The 19615-nt window shown below is 41.4% G+C and overlaps 2 protein-coding genes across 2 annotated transcripts; both read left to right on the top strand.

Annotated features, from left to right (window-relative positions):
• The first annotated feature begins 1387 nt into the window (after positions 1–1387).
• On the top strand, positions 1388–10301 carry LOC148816538 (uncharacterized). The gene is made up of 6 exons (XM_088939655.1): positions 1388–1524; positions 4042–4149; positions 5422–5643; positions 6204–6355; positions 7241–7350; positions 9080–10301. The coding sequence occupies exons 1-6, from the start codon at positions 1416–1418 to the stop codon at positions 9240–9242; spliced, it is 864 nt and encodes a 287-aa protein (XP_088795781.1). The 5' UTR covers positions 1388–1415; the 3' UTR covers positions 9243–10301.
• A 1034-nt stretch (positions 10302–11335) lies between these two features.
• LOC148816537 (uncharacterized) lies at positions 11336–18907 on the top strand. Its single transcript, XM_088940132.1, has 8 exons — positions 11336–11508; positions 12378–12481; positions 13323–13406; positions 13941–14057; positions 14639–14845; positions 15490–15641; positions 16087–16196; positions 16822–18907. Exons 1-8 carry the CDS (start codon positions 11336–11338, stop codon positions 16991–16993), a joined length of 1119 nt encoding a protein of 372 aa, XP_088796258.1. The 3' UTR covers positions 16994–18907.
• Positions 18908–19615: the final 708 nt, after the last annotated feature.

Raw genomic sequence — 19615 nt, 5'->3', positions numbered from 1 at the left:
GTTGGTGGTAAGATTAGCAGTCTTGCTTGGTGCTGGTGGACTGCACTAAATCTGGGGCTTTCAACTAATCCTCCTTAACATTAACATTGCTACGTAGCTGGTGTTCTTGAGGTCTACAGACCTCTCAGCCAGTGAGCCTGCTTGGAAGGGATGAATTAACTTGTCAATATTCCCTGAGTATTTGCTTCACGGTTTAACATGATCGGTTGTAAAAATGACAGAATTGCCGCTGACAGGAAGAAAAAAAACCCACAGGTTTCTTTTGTCAACGCTGGAGGTCACGTTCCTCAAAACCTTATGGTTGGTAAACACATTTCTTGAGGGAAATAGGATGTTAGACTCTCCCCTGTCCATGTTACACTCGACAAAGGCCAACATCCCTGGCAGATTTCTCCCTTCAAAATGACAAATTCAGTGACGTGAACTCTAATCGAACCGTTGAAATTCCTAAAATATTATGAGCATTCACATGAAATGTGGATTTACCTTAGTCTGTGAGATGTAAAGATATCGTAAAAAAAGAATTGAACTGACTTTAGAGTGCGTTGAAATCTCTTGCACGCTCTAATGTGTCATATGTGCAATTACCCTCCCAGCTAGGAGGAGAGACATAGGAGAGTGAGATATATGTGTGAGTCAAACGTAACTACAACACAGAGCCAGGAGCTGGTGGAGAACCTTTTTAAGTTTCCATAGGAGGAGCTGTGCAAGAGCAAAGGCTTCTTACAGTTGGGAAGATTGTGTGGACATAAAACATAAAAATGCAGTAATGACCACATCAGAAATTTGTGTAACCTCCCTGTATTTCTTCTGGAGTGCAGTGTTACAAATATGTACTGCAACCCCTGACAGATATATTACCATACAAATAAGATTAGAGACATAACATTGTTCATAGGTTTTGTCCTGGTAAACTAATACCTTCTAGATTGAAGCATGAGCAAATTGATTTATTTGTGTTCTATAAGGCTGGAAAATAAACTCTAACACATCTATTTGTCACCTGTATATTGTATACACAATGTTGTTTTGGATAGACCAGCAACACCTTTTCTTTAAGCATTCAAAGGTGAATGTTAGAATGTTAGATTATGTTATGCTTTGCAAGATGTAATATGCAAAAGAAAAATACAGGTATCTGTTCTAAGTACTGTGTAGATATCATAGTCACAAAAAAATAATGCTCCCTCTTTTAATGCCTATACGAATGAAATACAGTATTAATTAAACTACATTAAAAAAACTGGAAAAATAAACATTACCCTATACAAGCTTTCCTAGCTGCCTGTGAACACAGGGGAGCTTGTTATTCCTCTTTCAGGACCCAATATTATCACACTTCACAGACTTCCTGCCCAGTGATGTAGTGGTTCAGGCTCTTGAGTTTGGCCAAGTGACTACATACAACTCAGGCTATGGAGTCAGAAGGTTTTTACACTGGACTCGTCTATCCAGAAGAGAATGTGTACAGTACCGTAGACATAGGTAAGACTGTGCACAGGAACCCGGAATCCCAGCAAACAAGTGAGTACAGATAGAGTGATACTGTAGGTGCCTTACAGTGAATAGGCTTATGTTAAGATGATGCCTTCATATTGGTGAAAAATTCTCTGCATTCTGGACTGGTTTGCAACTGGTTTAAATACCATGAGGTGCTGATTTTAGCAGAGCTTATATTGGTGGTAAATTTAACAGTCTTGCTCTGTGCTAGTGGACTGCACTAGATTTGGGGCTAAAAATAATCCTCCTTTGCATTAACACATCTACCTACTGTAGCTGGTATTCTTGAGATTTACAGACTTTACAGTCAATGTGCCGGGTTTGAAGGGATGAGTTGATATCAATATTTCCTGAGCATTTTCTGTTCATGGTTTTATGAGATCTGCTATAAAAAATACAGTATTTCTGCTGACAGAAAAAAAAATACAGGGTTCTTTCATCCAACCTGGCGGCTATGTTCCTGAAAACCTCATGGTTGGTAAATATTTGAGTACAGAATATGGGAAATAGGAGATTAGACTCCTATTGCACTCATCAACGACATCACCTGCAGATTTCACTCTTAGAAATGGCAAATACAACAAAATTAGCATTAATTCAACAAGGGAAAGTATAAAATATAGTTAATAGTTACATGGAATGTGATTTAACAGCAAAAAAATTGAATTGTAAACAGCATTCCTAGACTATAGATGCTCAGATCCCTGAAGGTATTCTTGCAACAGACAAATATGCAAGTACAGCCTTTTTCTACTGTACAATTTAATGTGTAACAAAAGCCCCTTCATTGTTGTCTCCTTCCCTATGTGCTCTAACTCTAATATAAATGTGCTTTGGTAATTTTGCTATTGTGGTTTTTCAGGAAGTAAGTAAGGGAAGAGTGTTCCTTCCTTTATTCAGTCATTCAGTTCTCTGTCATGTCCTGTCCTATCACCAGAGATAAAACACTAGTGATGAAAATTTGCAATACTCATACTTAATAATCATTTTTGATACATTTAGCTGAGTTAAATGTATTTTAATACGGTTTACATTTGAATCAAGTGTTCTTCGGGTCACATCTATAAAAAAAAGAGCCTGTAGTGTTGTGAGAGTTTTGGTCTACTGTAACAATCCCAAACTTGTAAAAGTAAATTGCGAGAGTACTTTGACCTTGATTACATTAAAGAATCAATCAAACATAATTTACAGTCTCACACATGGATTCTAAATATACTATACAATGTACAAGTTATGTAATATATCTGTGAAATGATCTGCTTTGAAACGATTGGATGATCTTTCACTCTTAGCTTAGAAGAAGAGCTAATAACTTCAGAGTTAAAACACTGACTATAACTTGTTATGGTCTACCCCCTAGGTTTTAACAGTCTTACATAATTACATCACACTTATATTTTCAGAAACAAGATGCATTTACTATTGTGAACTAAACATGTATGTAATAATAGTTGAAAGTCTCTAGATTGTAATGTAAATAAAAAAGTTTTATACTCAAAGATCCATTGGCCAAGCATCCTTGATGAGTTAAAACTCCCTCCAAGTAGATATAGCTGGGATAGATTGGTCTGGATCCAACTTGACAGCTGCGGTCTGTGCTGGGAGTGTCCTGGTGCAAGAGAAAAAAATGAGAGCTTTGTCTAGTGTTTCTGGAGCTTCAACAGTTAGTGTCTTTTTTAACTTTGGTCTTTAAATAATAGAAACAGTCTGCACGTAGCTGTCTTCTTGGAATCCAGATCAAGAAGTAGGAGAACTTGGTTCATTTGCAAAATGAAATTAAGTGAAAAACCTAGGTAGAATTGTGTGCTTACTAACTCTTTTGTCCTGGCAACTTGGAGAAAGGTTTAAGTCATGTGATTGGAAAAGCCAGATTGCCAGGTCATTTGGAGAGAAATGAGGAGCCAGTGAGTTAACCGATGAAAATGAGTTTGGTTCTTGCTTTTAAAATAGTGTTTCAAGTTAATGAATGGTTAGGACGCTATCAGGTTTGGTTCTGATACCCACACTGCATATCCACCCCATTGGTGGATCTTGCCTGAGGTGATGAACAGTGACCTTGGACCTGTGGTTTTGTGTGCTCTACACAAAAAGGCATGAAGCTGTTTGTTCGAGGCAAAAAAAAATATTATTTTTTTAAAACGTTACTAATAAGTTATATACTAGAATGATCTTTACTGTGTGACTGCAGAAGTGAGCGTAACTGTTGACACTTCATCAAGTCCCTTAACTCCATTTGTCAAACATTACAATCTAACACTTTTTAAATGCCACACTTGAGCCCTCCTTGCTCATCAGGCTGTAACTTTATGTTTCCTGTTTTCTGTGATGTTCAGAGGATTGAGAGAATTGAAGTCCCCCCTGAATAGAATGTTAGTATATAGCAAGATTGTCTCCAGCAATGCTGGTACCTCTATAGTACCTTTAGGGGTCAAGTTCCTAAGTCACTGCAACTTATCCTGAGATAAGTACTGAACTCCTGTCGCTATACCTATGGATCTCTAAGAGTGTAACAGTGTAATGTGATGTGTTGATTTCCACTAGGTGCAGTGGAATCAGAAGTCAGACCACGTCCTTACAGACTACCCACCGCATGTCTGGGGCTGATGTGTGCTGTCTTGCTGACTGTCATCATAGCCCTGAGTGTCTACTGTGAGTATGGTGCGCTATCAAATCGAATGGTTGCATGTATCAGTGTGCACATGGTAATGCAGGACACGAAGCATTGAATGATGGGAAATGAGTCTCAATGTGATTCCTTGAGTTTCAAAGCTGCTGGTCTCTTTTTCGGACACTTTTTTCTCTGTCTGGTTCGGTCAAGGGGCTACCTCTCCCTGGAGCTCTTGCATTTGTTGGTTTGCTTTCACCACATCTTTGAAATGTCCATTCTCTTGAAACGTAAACTCGTTCCTGATGGAATAGGTGGAAAAGGACGTCGCCAGGTCTTTTAAATATCTCCTGGGTTTAGTCCATGTTTGCCTTGAAGAGTAGTGGGAATGAAGACCAAAGCCTGACCATCAGTTTGGTTTCTGTTTAGATGTTTTGATGATACATTGAATTGAATCCTCAAACCTGCTTCCTCAAGTGGCCAAAGGCTCCACTTGCAGACTTCCTGCAAATGCTGGTTGTCTGGATCAGTATTAGACTTCTGTTACAGATATCTAGAGAAGTCTGAGAAGTGCTCTCCATTCTTCACACACTTATTATGAAGATGATTTTGGAATCTGTGCATTGCCAACTCGATTTCCAGTTTTCTGGATAGTGGGTCTAAGTCCCATCCACTCATGTTGCCTCAGTTCATATGTTGACAAGCATCTGGAGATCCATTTCTGTCAAAACACGTACTGCAGCATCATCAGTGTCCTGTGGTTCAGTGACTGATGGCAAGGTGCTGTAAGTTTTGAGCCAGAGTTGCTGGAGATTGAACAACTTACAGTACAAAAGATTGGGTGGTTCCACTCCCTTGGGGGGTTTCTGACAAGTGGATAGGACACCCAGAAATACTGAACACAGAGTCAAGGCAACAACACACACTTATTTGCCTCCTGTCCAGATTTTAACGGGCTCTGTGAAACCATTTACATCTACATTCCCTTTAGGAGTTGAGAGGATCACTGCATAAGGATGCTGATCAATGTTGGAGAATATCCCTAGATCAGTAGCACTCTTCCAGAGTGTTTCTTAAATTCAAATGCAAATAATTTTATTTGAATTCTGGGAGGATCATCGTTTTGTGTGTTTTAGTAAGGACACAGTGGACTGGAAGCTGTTGTGATTCTTCCAGGTGTGGGAAATCAACTCACAGCTCTCTGATTCATGTCTTATGTTTGTGTTTAGAACCAAGAGCCGGGAAAAGAGTGTACGTGTATTTCTGTCCATGTGTGTAAGTCTTTGAGGTTCATGACATTTATCTTCTCCATGCAGATAATGTATTCTCTCACAGTGTCAGCGCTACTGGCCTGTTGAGTGATACACTGGTTCAGCACACAGTGAACAACAGCAATCTGGCTGCTTTCAATAAGAAATTCAAGGAGGGGGAAAACAGTATTGGTTCAAAAGCCATAGCGCTGGACAAAATTCTACAGGCATTTTCAGACATCTTCCCTATTATACTGCAGTACTGTCCTGTTAACAGTGAGACACAGAGTGAGTATGATTAATACATAAAGAGAGATAAATAATATATGTGTATATTAATGTTGGTGTTAATGTAAATAAAAGTTAAGATAATATATGGACTATAATGCCAAGCCTATGGGATCTGAAAATAATCCTGCTTTTCTATTCAGAACAAAAATAATTTCAATTGAAAGATCAGTTTCAGAATGCAAGTCACATGATGTAAATTCAAAACAGTGGCAGGTGAAAAAGTCATTTGGAGAGTTGTGGTCATTCACTCCAAGTGACAGCATCCCTGTCTCAGTGTCAAAGCAGTGGATAAACGAAAGGATATTGGCGGTGACGAAAAAAAGAAAGACACAATATATTTCAATGAACCTAGTCATGGTGTCAAGTGCAGTATGTCTATCAGTCTATAACAGGATAGTTACAGTAGTTTGTACTACTAACTGTAACTGTACTACTAGTTAACAGCAGTGTTATTGAGTGTATCAGTGTGTAGTAGGATGCTCAGTGTATATAGTAGAATATATGGTGGGTACAGTGTGTCTGTCAGTGTATAATAGGATTTGTCTGTCACCCTGCAGTGAGACGCTGTTCTCCCTGTCCAAAAAACTGGCTGCAGCATGATGAGAAATGTTACTTCTTTTCCTCTGAGACACTGAACTGGGTAAACAGCCATTATTACTGCAGCTCAATGGGGGTACGGCTGGTGATTATAGGCAGTGTGCAGGAACAGGTAAGATTCAGTGTCACCTCACTGTTCCACTGGACTGACGGGAGCCAGTGCAACACACCATGAGCTTCAGTACGTTTTGTGATAATACACTCCAATACCACTGTACCACCTGGAGACACAGACTCTGATAGATAAGACACAGTCTTTGAGGCTCGGGTCTCACTGCCCTGTGATTTAACAGCACAACCCCCAGCAGTATCTGTTGCCCTAGTTTATCAGGCACCAGATCTTCCTCTCAGAGCTCTGAGACACAGCTGGCCTGTTTGCTATGTCCTGAGCCCAGTGATCTCTTGAGAACCTCACTGAGATGCTGACAGCACAGCATGAAAAGAACCTACTGGAATTCACATGGTATTCACTCGGGTGCTCAGTTTATTCAAACAGTTGTAAAGGATGGTATTCATGATTTTGCTATTAGTTTGTTAGTTTAGTCATGCGGCGCATGTTGATTTAGTGTCTTTTTAAGCTGTCAGCTCTTCAACACCGTCACATTAGGTTTTGTAAGTTAAAGTAAATAAAATGGCTCCCTGTTGAAATTCATTTACTGTGTCAGGAATTTAGTAGTAGTGCTACTACTGATGGCAAAACACAATATTAAATATGATCTGCAGTCCAAGGCTTTGTGTGCATGAAATCATCCACAAGTGATTTGAAGAGCACTTCAAAATTCTGCATAAGCCTCTGTCTGTGTTCTTCCCACACTATAGGAACTGGGGCAATAGAGACATGGGCTATGATGCTCAAAGAGAGAGCAAGATGTTGCCTTTTCCCAACTGAATAACTGCACAGACACTGAACTGCACTTACAAGTTACAGACACTGACAGACCCATAGAGAGACGTGGTTATTCTGCCCTGTACTGACTGCCTTTTTGTTGTGGTTCAGGCCTTCATCTGGAAGATTGTGAAAAAGTCAAAGAAAGATTTCTGGATTGGGCTGAGAAATGTTTGCAAGAAGAGAGGTTGGCGCTGGGTTAATGAAAGCCTGCTGCAGAGGTGAGGACACTGTAGCGGCGAGGCTTAATAATAAGGCAGAATTAAGTGTTTCTGAGCTTCCCAAATGAGGCCCCATTTCTCTGTTCATCTCTGTGGTGCAGCCACAGAGAGACCATTAGTGCAGGGTGATTTAAGGTTTCCTAGGACAGCTCCCAAAGGGGGATGCACTTAGCTAAGTCTGGCTATCATGATCAATGGTCATCCACTGGCGCCTATCAGTCTAGGGAGTGCCGGATGGACATCTGGACTGCATTACTAAGTGTCAGGACTAAGTGACTCATATCTCACCTTGATCAACCAATCAGGGACTGGTAGGGCTGAGTAACCCACGTGGGACTCTGATGCCCATGGAACTTTCAGCCAATCAACAAGCTGAAGTTCCTCCAGGTAAAAACAGGCAACACAGGCCTGGAGATTCAGATTCAACAAGATTCAGAGATTCAACAAGATTGAGATTCAACAAGATTCAGATTCGGGAGATTCAGTAAGATTCTGGAGAGGATTCTGTGGACTGTTCTAAAGGGAATTCAAAGGAGAATTCCAGGGCAGGACGGCCCAGGAGCAGAAGGCTCCCAAGGGCAGGACATTCTCGCAGCGCGCCTCCTGACCATCCCGAGACTCAGCCCGGACAACCACGGAACGGCCAGTGTGTCCGAGTGCCAGAACTTTCCTTTGTTCTAAGAGTCTAGAGTGGAGGTTGCCAGAGAGTAACCAGCAGCAGGCCTCGTGGACAGGTCAGAACTGTGGACAGCTGAATCACTATTCAGAACTAGCTCTTCATCAGGAACGAACCGGTCCTCTTCCTGACTTGCTGGGATCCACAGTCATCTTTTCTCCTGTGCACAAACTTTGCTAGTTAAAGCCAACACTAACTAGCCGGACAGTGAGCATCAGCAGCGCACCGTCGCAAGCCGCACAGCACAGCCTGGCACACAGCCAGAGAGCGCGGATTGGACAGCAACAGCCTGCAACTGTTTCTTTGTGCCCGCAGGAGATCTGAATCCCCAGAAATTGGATGAGTATTCAACTTCAATGCATTACAGCTCGAGAATTCAATTGTTATCCCAACCAGTTGATATCAATTTAATTCCTAAGAGTTATGTACTTGTTTTGAGTATCTAATGTAGAAGTTGTAACCAAGTTCATTTACGAAACGGTCTTAATGAATGATATACTGAACGTATGTCCTCTTGATATATGTAACACTTCGTAACTGATTGAATATATATCTTTTGTATTCTGATAACCTTCTCGATAAGATCTGTTAGGTTTACATGCATATTCTATGTATTAATAAATGTATCCTCGTGTATTAGTACCTGTGTGTGTGCGTTGTTTGAGTTATATCGCATGGTTGGATTCTAAAGCCATCAAAAGAATCAACTTTGTGATTTACTGCTACAATTGAAAATTGTCTCAGTAAATGCCCAAACCCTACAGAACTGGTGCCTTCAGAGAGCCACTATGATTACATATTTGGCGTCCCTGAACGGCTATGAAACACTACAACACTGTACTGTACAGTGCTGTTTTTATTCAGCTGTTCAGTTGTTCTCTGCTGGGGCTGTAGAGTGACATTGTTTGATGTACAAACACTGCCTGCAGCTGTTAAGTGAAGCTCATAGCATAGAGAGCAGGTTGCTCTCCTCTTGGTGATCTTGTGCATTGCCTCTGAAGCTAATTGACTCTGTGGCTGTGTTCATGACAAGGTCGTGATGCTCTGTTTTAGGTACATTTATTGGAAACCTGGACAACCTTACAATGGCGAACGGAGCCGGTTCTGTGTGGCTGCTGAAGCAGGTGTCAGTACCCTCAATAACTGGAATAACCGTCAGTGCACTGACAAACTGCCCTGGATCTGTGCAGCTGAAGCCCTGAGAATCCCTCCATAGACTCTCTATGTGTGAAGGTACTGCAGCCCTCTCTGCATAGACACACTGGTGCCCTGGACTCTGCAATCTGATTTCATCCTACAATATGCTTTTTTCATAGTTTTTTTGCACATATTATAGAAACACTGTCCTATTATTTACATTCATTCAGTGTCTTGCAAAAGTATTCACTCCTTTCCAATAGTGTTGCGTGTTGTTTAATATTAAACTATGTACTGTATATAGTGCTTTTAGTGTGTGTGTGTGTACAGTGTGTTCAATAAGAGTTTAGACTCCAGGTGTGTGTGTGTGTACAGTGTGTTCAATAAGAGTCTAGACTCCAGGTGAGTGTGGATATACAGTGTGTTCAATAAGAGTCTAGACTCCAGGTGTGTGTGGATATACAGTGTGTTCAATAAGAGTCTGTTCATTTGCCAGAGTAGCTCTTAAGTGAACAACACTGGTTTTGAAAAAGAGAAGTTAGAGCTGACAGAGGCAGTTGGGGAGGAGGCTGTGATGTGAAATTCTCCCAAGCACCATTGCTCCCAGCTTCCTCTATCTCTTTCCTTTCTTAACTGGGTCCCCAGACTGACTGTGTGCAGACTAGGAGACGACAGTCTGTCAATCAGTTCCCCTATGAATCTGAATGTGTTCTCAGTCAGTCTGTTCAATGTCTGAGGAAGTGAACTATTCCTCTGTGATGTTCTCTAAAAAAAAAGCAGTTCTGGAACAGCAGGTGAGTGCCGAGTGTTGGTGCCTCAGTGCAGTGATCATGGATCATGGCTCTGTAAGGTCTGCTTGGCACCTCCAAATGCTTCATGAGCTCCACCACAGAGCGTGAAGGGTCAATCGGATCATGGGTTGATGGGAATTTAATTTCAAGTTGGTAGAGACATATCCTAACAGACTCAAGGCTGCAATTCAAGCAAACCACCAAGTTTTAACTCAAGGGGTGGGTCTCTTATCCAACCCAGTTATTCTACTTTTTTATCTTTATTTTTTTCCCCAGAAGTTTTGCTTTCTTTTTTCACTTGGATGTTGCAAGGTACAATTTGTAAATAAAACTGGAAAAAAGGCTGATTTAATTTGTCTTCTTTTTGGGCTTTAGGGCAACAAAAGGTGAACATTTTGAATGGTGACTTTCTGTACCCACTGTATAGGTATTGGTTTAATGCAAAAACATTGAATCAAAATATGAATGTTCAAACTGAACACTTTCATGGTGAATGATGTTATCAGAGACTAAATAACGTTGACTGCAAACGTATTCACACCCTCCGCTGTGCGAAATTTCAATTAGTTCAGATGCTTAGATAACTTTGACAAGTCATTCAGTTGGATGTCCAGTGTGTCCTGGTGCAGCAATAGTGGTTCACGTGATTTCAGAATAAATGCGTCTGGCTCTGTAATATTCCTCAGGTAGTAGTAAATTTCAAGCAATCAGGAGGACTTAGAGCTTTCAAAATACATCAGAAATAAAGTCATGTAAACACAGAGATCAGGAGAAGGGTACAAAATCCTTTCAAAGAACTTTAATATCCCTTTGAGAATGGCCATTAAACAGCAGTAGAAACTTAACCACAGACACTGGCCACTGAGCAGCGGGCTGTGATGGAAACAGGTGAAGGATGCTAGCGGGAGACCAAGGGTGGCATTGAAAGAGATACAGTTGGCCGAGCCGTGAGCAATATCTCGATCACTCCTCAGAGGTGACCTGTGTGGAACTAAACCAAACAATTCGCAGGTCAAGCAAAGTGTTTGCAACGAAGGATTTAAGTGAAATGTGTGGCAAAGGGTTTTATGGTGGGAGGAGCACAGCGGTGGACTTTTTGGGTCTAACTGCAAAGTGTTATATCCGACGCAGACCTAAGACGATGCATTCCCCATCCCTACAGCCAAGCCTGATGGTGGCATCAGCATTATGTTACAGGTCCGCTCCCCATCAGCAGGGACTGGGAAGCTTGTGAAGACTGCTTGGTGAGGAAGCCATGGAATTTTATTTGTGTTACGCTTCACCCTTGGATGGAGATTAAGGCACGGTGATGAGTAATGATCTGAGTAGACACAGCGGAGGAGTTTGTTATTGGGGGTAATGAGGAGGGTGTTTAGGAGACATGGGGAAGGAGGAGCTTCCTCGGGGCTTAAATGGTCTATGTTTCTCCCCTAACGAGGCTGATAGGCCCGACCTGATCTTGTTTGGGCTGGCCCTGATGAGCTCCTTCCACGTGTGGAATGCCGGATGGAATTCAATGCAGGTGCATTGGGGCTCATCGGGGCATCACAATTTGTAAATGTAATTGCCACACGTGTGTGTGTGTCTGTTACCAAAACTGAAAGAAAAACAGAACAAAAGATGAACAAGGAAGACCGTGAATCTTTTGGGAATCCGAGAGAGCCATCTGGTCCAAGATCTGAGTATGTTATGGCATCCAAGTATGAGTATTCCATCTGAGTATGTTATCTGGCATCCAGTTTTCCTGGGTTTCTCATCATGTGTCTGCCATCCTGGTCATCAGAAATCTGGCATAATGATGTCCTGGGTCTGGCAACCTTGAGCATTGCTGTTTGCTGTTTGGGATGTAGGTAACTTCTAGCCTGGTATGTTTTTAGAGCCAAATAGTCTATCACTGTTAAGCCACGATTTGAGAGCCATAACACCTCCATAATACCCATGTGGAGGTTCAAGTGTGTGCTGAGACACTATAGGCCTCCACTCGTAGTGACTGAGATCAACTCATCTGCACAGAACAACCATGTCATCCTAATATTATACCATCCTCATGGTAAGAAGGTAACAGATATGATGAAGTTGCTCTGCTTACCAGACAAGAGCCTGGGTCTAGTACCACTCAATCTAAGAGCAATGGAAATAGAAAGCAGAAGTAAGAGACAGATGTTAGAAGGAAAGAGGATGCATGATGAAAAGAAACAACATACTGGCACTTTCACGCTTCAGCCACCTCTCTCTTTCTCTTGCTATTTCTGGATTGTTCAATCTTACACCTTGTTTGTGGTTTTTCATCAGGAGTGTTGGTATCTGCATTTGTTTCAATGCATGAACCAGTAATTCAGTGTGTCAGTAAATTAATTAGCATGTCAGGACATCTGTCGGTAAATCGGTGTTTTATGTGATGTTTCGGCCCCCGTGTCAGTTAGGTGCAATGCTGCGCTGTGTTTGAGTCAGTCGGATGTCACAATGCCTGACGAAGTGTACTATTCTACCGTCAAGTTCACAGGAAACTCCCGTCCCAGAACAAGGGGTGAGTGTTAATTAATCCTTCTCTTTTGGTTCTCGCTGTCACAGTGATTGACTGAGTGGCACAAACTGAAAAGCAGTTATTAGCTTAAATACACCACCACTCATAACCATGATCTTATTAATACGTGTTTTAAAGTGAAAACAAGGACTGCAAGACGCAATATTGAAAGACTGTAGACAGGTCAGGACTTGGACTTTTGAATTACTGCACTGAGCTAGAAAATGGATGAATGGGTCCAAGTTTTAATTTAACCTGTACTTTAAACCTTTTGTACATTATGATGGTTGAATTTAGATATCAATGTTTTGGGACTTCTGTTGATGAGCTGATCACACATGATTGCCCACTATTTGCTGAAGTGACTGGTGCATATGAAAACACCGAATCGCCTTGTTAGTGAGTTCATTGGGCACAGGGGTGAGGTGGTATAACCTGTTGAACATGCCTGACGGGGGGGAAAAAAATCAAGAGTGGGAAAGCACAGTACTGCATATCCTGATAATCGAGAGACCAATGGCTTTGTGCCCGTGGTCTGTTGGAGCAACACCTCACTTCTGAAGGATGGAATTATAGTTCAAATCTTTTCTGGTCCTTTGGCAAGCCTTGTTGCTCGAGAGTTCAAAGAAATGGCTGAATCCTTGATGCATTTCTACACTGTGCACATGTTTCTACTTGGGAAGTCTGAAGTAACAGTGCAAGTCTTCAGTACTGTTTCAGTGGTGCCATGCATCAGAAGTCTGCTCTCAGTGCTGCAGGGTGGTTTTGGGGACTGCTGTGTTCTCATCATTTTTTTCTTCCTTCTCTTCCTCTCTGCCCTTCTCTGGTGCTATCGCTCTGCCAGTAACGCCGGATGAGGTCACTTATGAAGAAGTGAAGGCGGAAGGATCTCAATCAGCCCAAACTGTGCCCCCTCCCGGACCTGCAGGTTAATCACACTCTGGAAATGATTCCATCCATTTAACTGCTTTATCCAACTCAGGACTGGGAGGCAGCCAGACTCTATCCTGCCAAGCAATAGGCACAGGGCAGGGTGCATCTGTGCTGACCCGGAGCTTTTCCGTATTCAGAATTCAGGTTCCTGAGCCATGCTAACCCAGAAAAGCACTTTTCATGCCTGGTGTGTCCAGCTCTTCTAAATTGTCACTCTCTGTGGCCCTGTGATGCTCTGGCACTCCACCCATGGAGCTGTTGTAAGTAAAATATTACAGATGAGAAGCCCATCTATCCTGTCTGGCAGAACCTTGTTTTCGAAAGTCTCAGTCTTTCCTGGAAAAGCAGCTTACCAGTATTGAATACACATATTTGTTTTATCTACTTATAAAACTAGTTACATTTTTCAACAGAAACAGGTGAAGCCAAACACAGGATCAAAATGTCTCCCCTCCCCAGTAGTTACAGTATGTATTAAGTAGCTCGGTGACCTAGGTGTTGTAGTATAGTGCTGTGCTCTTTCCATTAGTGTCTGTGTCCACAATGAGATCCGAGCGCAGCCCTCCTTCCTACAGATGGACTGCAGTGTGTCAGGGACTGCTGTGTGCTGTCCTGCTGGTTACCATCATAGCCCAATTTGTCTACTGTGAGTATAACCCTGTCAAGCTCCATGTTTGTGAGTCCGTTTTGGTTTGATCTGTGTGAGTGTTGCGCTTGTGTGCTGAAATTACATGGAAATAAAATCCCCTTGCCTGATTTTTGAAGAACCAGTGTTCATCCTGGAGTTATATAGAGTGCAATGTTGGCCCTATACCAGTAGGATAATAGAGTTACTACTGTGTGGTGCAACGTCTTGCCTCTTCTTGGAAGCACAGACCAGTTCTGAGGATTTCTGGCACAGAATTCATACGATGTCATCGAAGAAATTGACATACTTGATCTGCTCACTTCTGGCCAGAGCTCTGACAGGTTTGCAACATTTGGTATATCCAGCGGAGGTTTATGTGTAGGAGTCAGTGTTTTACTAATGATATAGCTGTTCTGTGAAGGGACTGTCATTGCTGTCTAATTCAACAAGGACCTCCAAGTCTATCTCATCGTCTCAAGATGGACAGTGTGTTGATTGAAGATTGTACTTGTCACTGTCAAGCTTTATGAGGAACTGTGCAGTTTAGCATGCTTGTGTGTGTCTCAGCAAGACGTAGGACATGTATCTTCTTTCCTCAGATAATGTCTCTTGCAGTAATGGTGAAAAGTACAGCAGTCGGCCTCAAAATGACTCTATGTTGAATGAAAAACTGAACAAGCCCAAAATGAACTATAGCACCGGACACCAGATGCAGAACATATGGAATACCAACCTCCTTGCCCAGTTCTCCCAGAAATTCCCCATTCTGGATCAGTACTGTCCCATTGATGACCATAAGTCGCATGGTGAGTGGAGCTATACCGTCGATTGGTTATTTCATAATGTCCATGTTTGAACCTCAACAGCCCATCCTAGTTTCCACAGGTTTAAATGGACAAGAGAGCACGTGACTCTATCCCCGGACAGGATGCTTGTCCTTAGAAGGGATCGGGAATGCTGGTTCATAGCAGAAGTACATACACAGTTGGGGTACATTCCCTCTCAAGGGTACAACAGAGTTGTGGTGACTACATCGGCAAATCTTAACTTCAACCCACCACTGTGACACTAGACTTATCCCCTATGCTATGCTGCCCACGAGGCTGAGAGTAGACCTACGCAATGGTTTTCTGTTTTTAAACTAAAATGTTTGAGCTCAATTGCTGATTCCATTAACATCTCAATAATAAAAAAACAGTAGACACTGGTGTGTGTTGTTAGTGAGATAGTTTCAGTCTTGATTCACTTTAAAAGTGAACATTATGAGTGAAATAGAAGCTTTATTAGTTGGTTTACCCATTAAATGTGTGGATTATGCATGTATCTTTGTGGATGTGTGTCTTGGTACATGGGTACTATGAAAGAAATCACGTGTGTGAAGACAGCGTGTTGGTGCCTCTCTGCTAGCGTCTGTGCCTTACTTGGGTGGCCTGTGTTTGTCACCCTGCAGAGAGACACTGTCAGCCCTGTCCACAGAACTGGATGCAAAACCAAGGGAAATGCTACCACTTGTACCAAGACAAAATGGATTGGATTGCCAGTCAGTGCCATTGCAGGTCACAGGGGGCACACCTTGTGATTATAGACAGTGAGGAGGAGCAGGTAAGTGCTGGGAGACCACTCTGTTCAGCTGGACTCAGATGAAGAAAGTCGGTCTCACAGTCAGAGAGCATAGTGTCTTATCTGCCCATCACAGTCCTGTCTAGAGCTCTCCTCAGAGACTTGAAATTCGAGAGACACCATTTCCATAACTTTACCTGAAACAGAATCAGAGGTTGCCCGATAATATTCTCTTTAGGAAATGACGTTGGCATTTGCAATTCTCCTATCTTTAGTTACTGATTCCATTCTAATTTGAAATATCTTGTTTCTCATTTTTCCGGTCATACTTAAGGAAACCAGACCCTGGTGACTTGTTTCTAACTGGCCTGAAATTCAGGCCTACTGATGAGGACTCAACTGTATTTTCAAGACCCCTCCCCCCGTCTTGATAAGCCCATAGAAATACCGTTGTACTGCACCTACTGTCTATTTTTTTGTGTCTCAGAATTTCATCTGGAGTAAAGTGAGAACATTGAAGGATTTAGTCTGGATTGGTCTGAGAGACAGTGATAAAAACTGGCACTGGGTGAATGGGTCTCCACTGAAGAATGAAAGGTGAGAACACAACAATGCACCATACAGCATATCATAATACATTATGAGCTCTTGATGTGCAAGACAGATTCCCTTTGGGGTAATAGAGGTTAATTCAATTCAATGCCTCACCTCTCCTGTGCAAAAATGGTACTGTATATACATGACTGAGGGATCGACACTGCAGTGCCGCCTGCAGTGACTCTAGGTCTTCTCTGTGGCCAGACCACCTCCACTACTGTAAAGCATCAGCTTTAGGATGGCGTCACAAGAACGTAGTGTCCACTTCATCCTGGTGCTCAATAACTGGAATAATGCTATGATGGACTAGGACGTTCCATCTGAAAGTGTACAAATGCAAGCTGGTCACAATGCTGTGTTCAGGGAGGAGTCAAAGTATAATCTGTTCCAACACAGTGTAGAAATATTTATTATTAGATAATGAATTCGCAATTTCCAGAGATGCTTAATCGGTAATGTCTAAAATGGTTCGCTAAGAATCATGTTAATTCTGTCCAGTGTCATGATGTATTAAAAGCAGAGTGTGTAAGTCAGTTGTGCTGGGGAATAGTGATCACAGTCTAATTAATGTTAATCGATAATACCAGTACTATGTTCAACTTGAAGGAACTCTTCTCTGTTTCAGCTTCTGGGGTGATAAACAGCCTAACATTCGGAATAAAACTCCACGGTGTGTGGTCATCAGTCCACAAGCAAATTCCATGAAAAACTGGGATGATAGAATCTGCAGTTCTTCTCATTACTGGATTTGTGAAGCAGATGTCTTAAGGCTCACTCCTCAGGAATCTGCTGTGTGACCTGGCTGTAATACCACAACCTCCTACTGTAAACGGTGGCTCTGTGGCTAAGGATCTGCGCCTGTGTCTGGAAGGTTGCCGGTTCGTATCCCATGGCCGGCAGAGGAATCCTACTCTGTTGGGCCCCTGAGCAAGGCCCTTAACCCCAACTGCTCTAGGGGTGCCGTATAAATGGCTGACCCTGTGCTCTGACCCCAAGCTTCTCTCCCTGTCTCATGGAGACCAAGCTGGGGTATGTGAAAAGACAAATTCCTAACACACTAAATTGCATATGGCCAAGAAAGTGATCTTATCTTTATCTCTTATCTTAAACCCCTCCAGTCAATTCTACACTTGTAACCTCTTCCTGCAACTTTGTGGAGATTCACTCTGCTTTCCAACTAGCAGACAGTGGTGCAGAGTTTGAGACACATATCCCTCATAGAGGACTGAGGAAAATCGTGAATTGTTACAGAAGTCAGTCAGGCCTTATTTAAGTTGATTTCAGAATGTTTATGAGCACGTTTCCTGTGGCATTTAAGAGAATTTGTAAAAGCTGGGGCAGATAAGATGTTTCGTGACTATTTAACAGACGTCTCTCCAAAACAATTTTCAAAATGGGATGAGATGATTTCTAGGTTTATGGGGCAAAGGGAGAAAACCAAGAATAAGATTCATGCCATTATGTCTTTCCCAAGAGAAAGGGAAATGGATATACCAAGTTATTCTTATGCATCTCACATTAAACCTTGGATTAAGTCCTGTCACCCAGATGATCAAATCAAGTGGAAAGACGTTAAAAGGTCTCTTATAAGGAACCCTGCCATCTCAGGTGTTGTTAGATAATAAGAACTTAGAAAAACGTACTGAAAAATACTTTATCTATGGATAAAGCTCCAACTTAAGATAAATAATTCAGTTATAAAAGAATATCACTTAAATGATGCAGTAAAGGTACTCAGATGGTTCACCTACAATTAAGAGTTTAAACCAAATACTGTAGATTGGATAATAGATGTAAAGTTTAGATAGGAAAAGGAATAACAGCATTTTGTACTATAAAGGGAAAAAAAAGTCAGTTACAAAATTTTCAGTTTTTAAAATGGAAACACCATTTGGAAAACCAAGATTGTTGTAGATATCCACGTTCGCCACTATTTCAAAAGATATTAAAAGGGAGAACAAGATATTTTAGACGAAGCAGAGGTAAAAGTAGTAAAGAACGCCTACAAATCAGAAACAGGTAAAGATATTATTATAGATTGTAGAAGGGTTTATTGGAAAATAAATTACATTCTACGGAGTATATAAAAGTTAAATGTGACAAATGTGAAAGAAAGTTGTTAGGATTTCTAATGCAGAGTGGTTTAACATTTGTGAATTTCAATGGGAAGGTACTAACCCACGCTTTTCCTGGAAAAAAATATTGCTCAATTTTTTTTAATAGTCTGGCAGAAGGCACACCATACTGGGCAAAATAAATGCTGGAGAAGGTCATCATTGGCATATTTTCTGGTAGTGTGCTAAAATAAAGCTTTTCTGGACTGATTTACATGAGGCTCTGGAGAATATATTTGAGTCCTGTAACTTGGCAAGCTGGACTTTCACTTGAGAGGGTTGAGTACAACTTTAAACCTTTGAAGTCTGAATTTGTTGAGAATAGCTGAAACTTGAATTAAGAAAGCCTATCGACATGCATTTCTCCCTCTTCATAAGTCATAAAAAAATGTGTGCATCTTCCTTACATCCTTCCTTTGCATACAGTTACAAAAAGTAAAATAATTGTAAAATATTTAGGGAACAGATAAGATTAGTTTTCATGTATGATGTATATTTGCAAATTTGTATTGTAAAAGGATGGATATGTGATGTCATTTGTACTTCAAATGGTCTTGTCTCTAAAAAAAAATAAATGAAACATCCTTTGAGAGGAAATGAACAACAAGTGTTATACTGTAAGTGTTATTAATGTCTATCACTGCTAAGCTTGTATGGAGATAAACTGTCAGGCAGGAAACCAGAGCATTTAAGTGCCTGATAAATGCAACATTTCCTTTATAGGAGTGGAAATGCAAATGTTTTGGCAGAATGGAGCATTACAATTAAGAGCATCCCTAAGAATTCCAAACAGTCCCGGGGACATTAAACTCTCAACTCTCCAGGGTACAAAAGGGTTAAGCAGTGGCAGTGCAGTTAAGAAACTGTTCTCTTACTCTGCAGGCTCATCAGATATTCACAAACTGCACAGCTCCTTCACTTGGGTGTGCAGCATCACTGTACATCTGGAGGAGCTGAACCCCCCCCCATCCCTTTCTTTCAAGAGATCAGATGGAAAAATAGCAAACTAGTGCTTTAACATAAGGCTGTTTCATGCTGTTTCTAAGGATCTTTTTTTTTCTAAGTATCCTCTTTTCTATCATTTATTTATAGTTTACTTCCTTCCTGTCATCTAGCTATGCACTGGAATGCCATGCAATTTCGTTTCCTGTTAAGGACCTGCACAATATTTTAAGCTTCCTGACGTGAAACTTAACAAAAGACTCAATTTGATAAGACCCAATATATTTTCTATATTTTCTATTTTATATTTCTGGATGTGTAAATTCCCCATAGCACATAAATGGCTTGATTTCAGTTACTGCT

The sequence above is a fragment of the Atractosteus spatula genome, chromosome 22, assembly GCF_055471065.1.
Source record: "Atractosteus spatula isolate fAtrSpa1 chromosome 22, fAtrSpa1.hap1, whole genome shotgun sequence".
NCBI classification, from domain to species: domain Eukaryota; kingdom Metazoa; phylum Chordata; class Actinopteri; order Semionotiformes; family Lepisosteidae; genus Atractosteus; species Atractosteus spatula.
The sequence above is the reverse complement of the archived record's forward strand: the minus strand, read 5'-3'. Positions and strand labels throughout refer to the sequence as shown.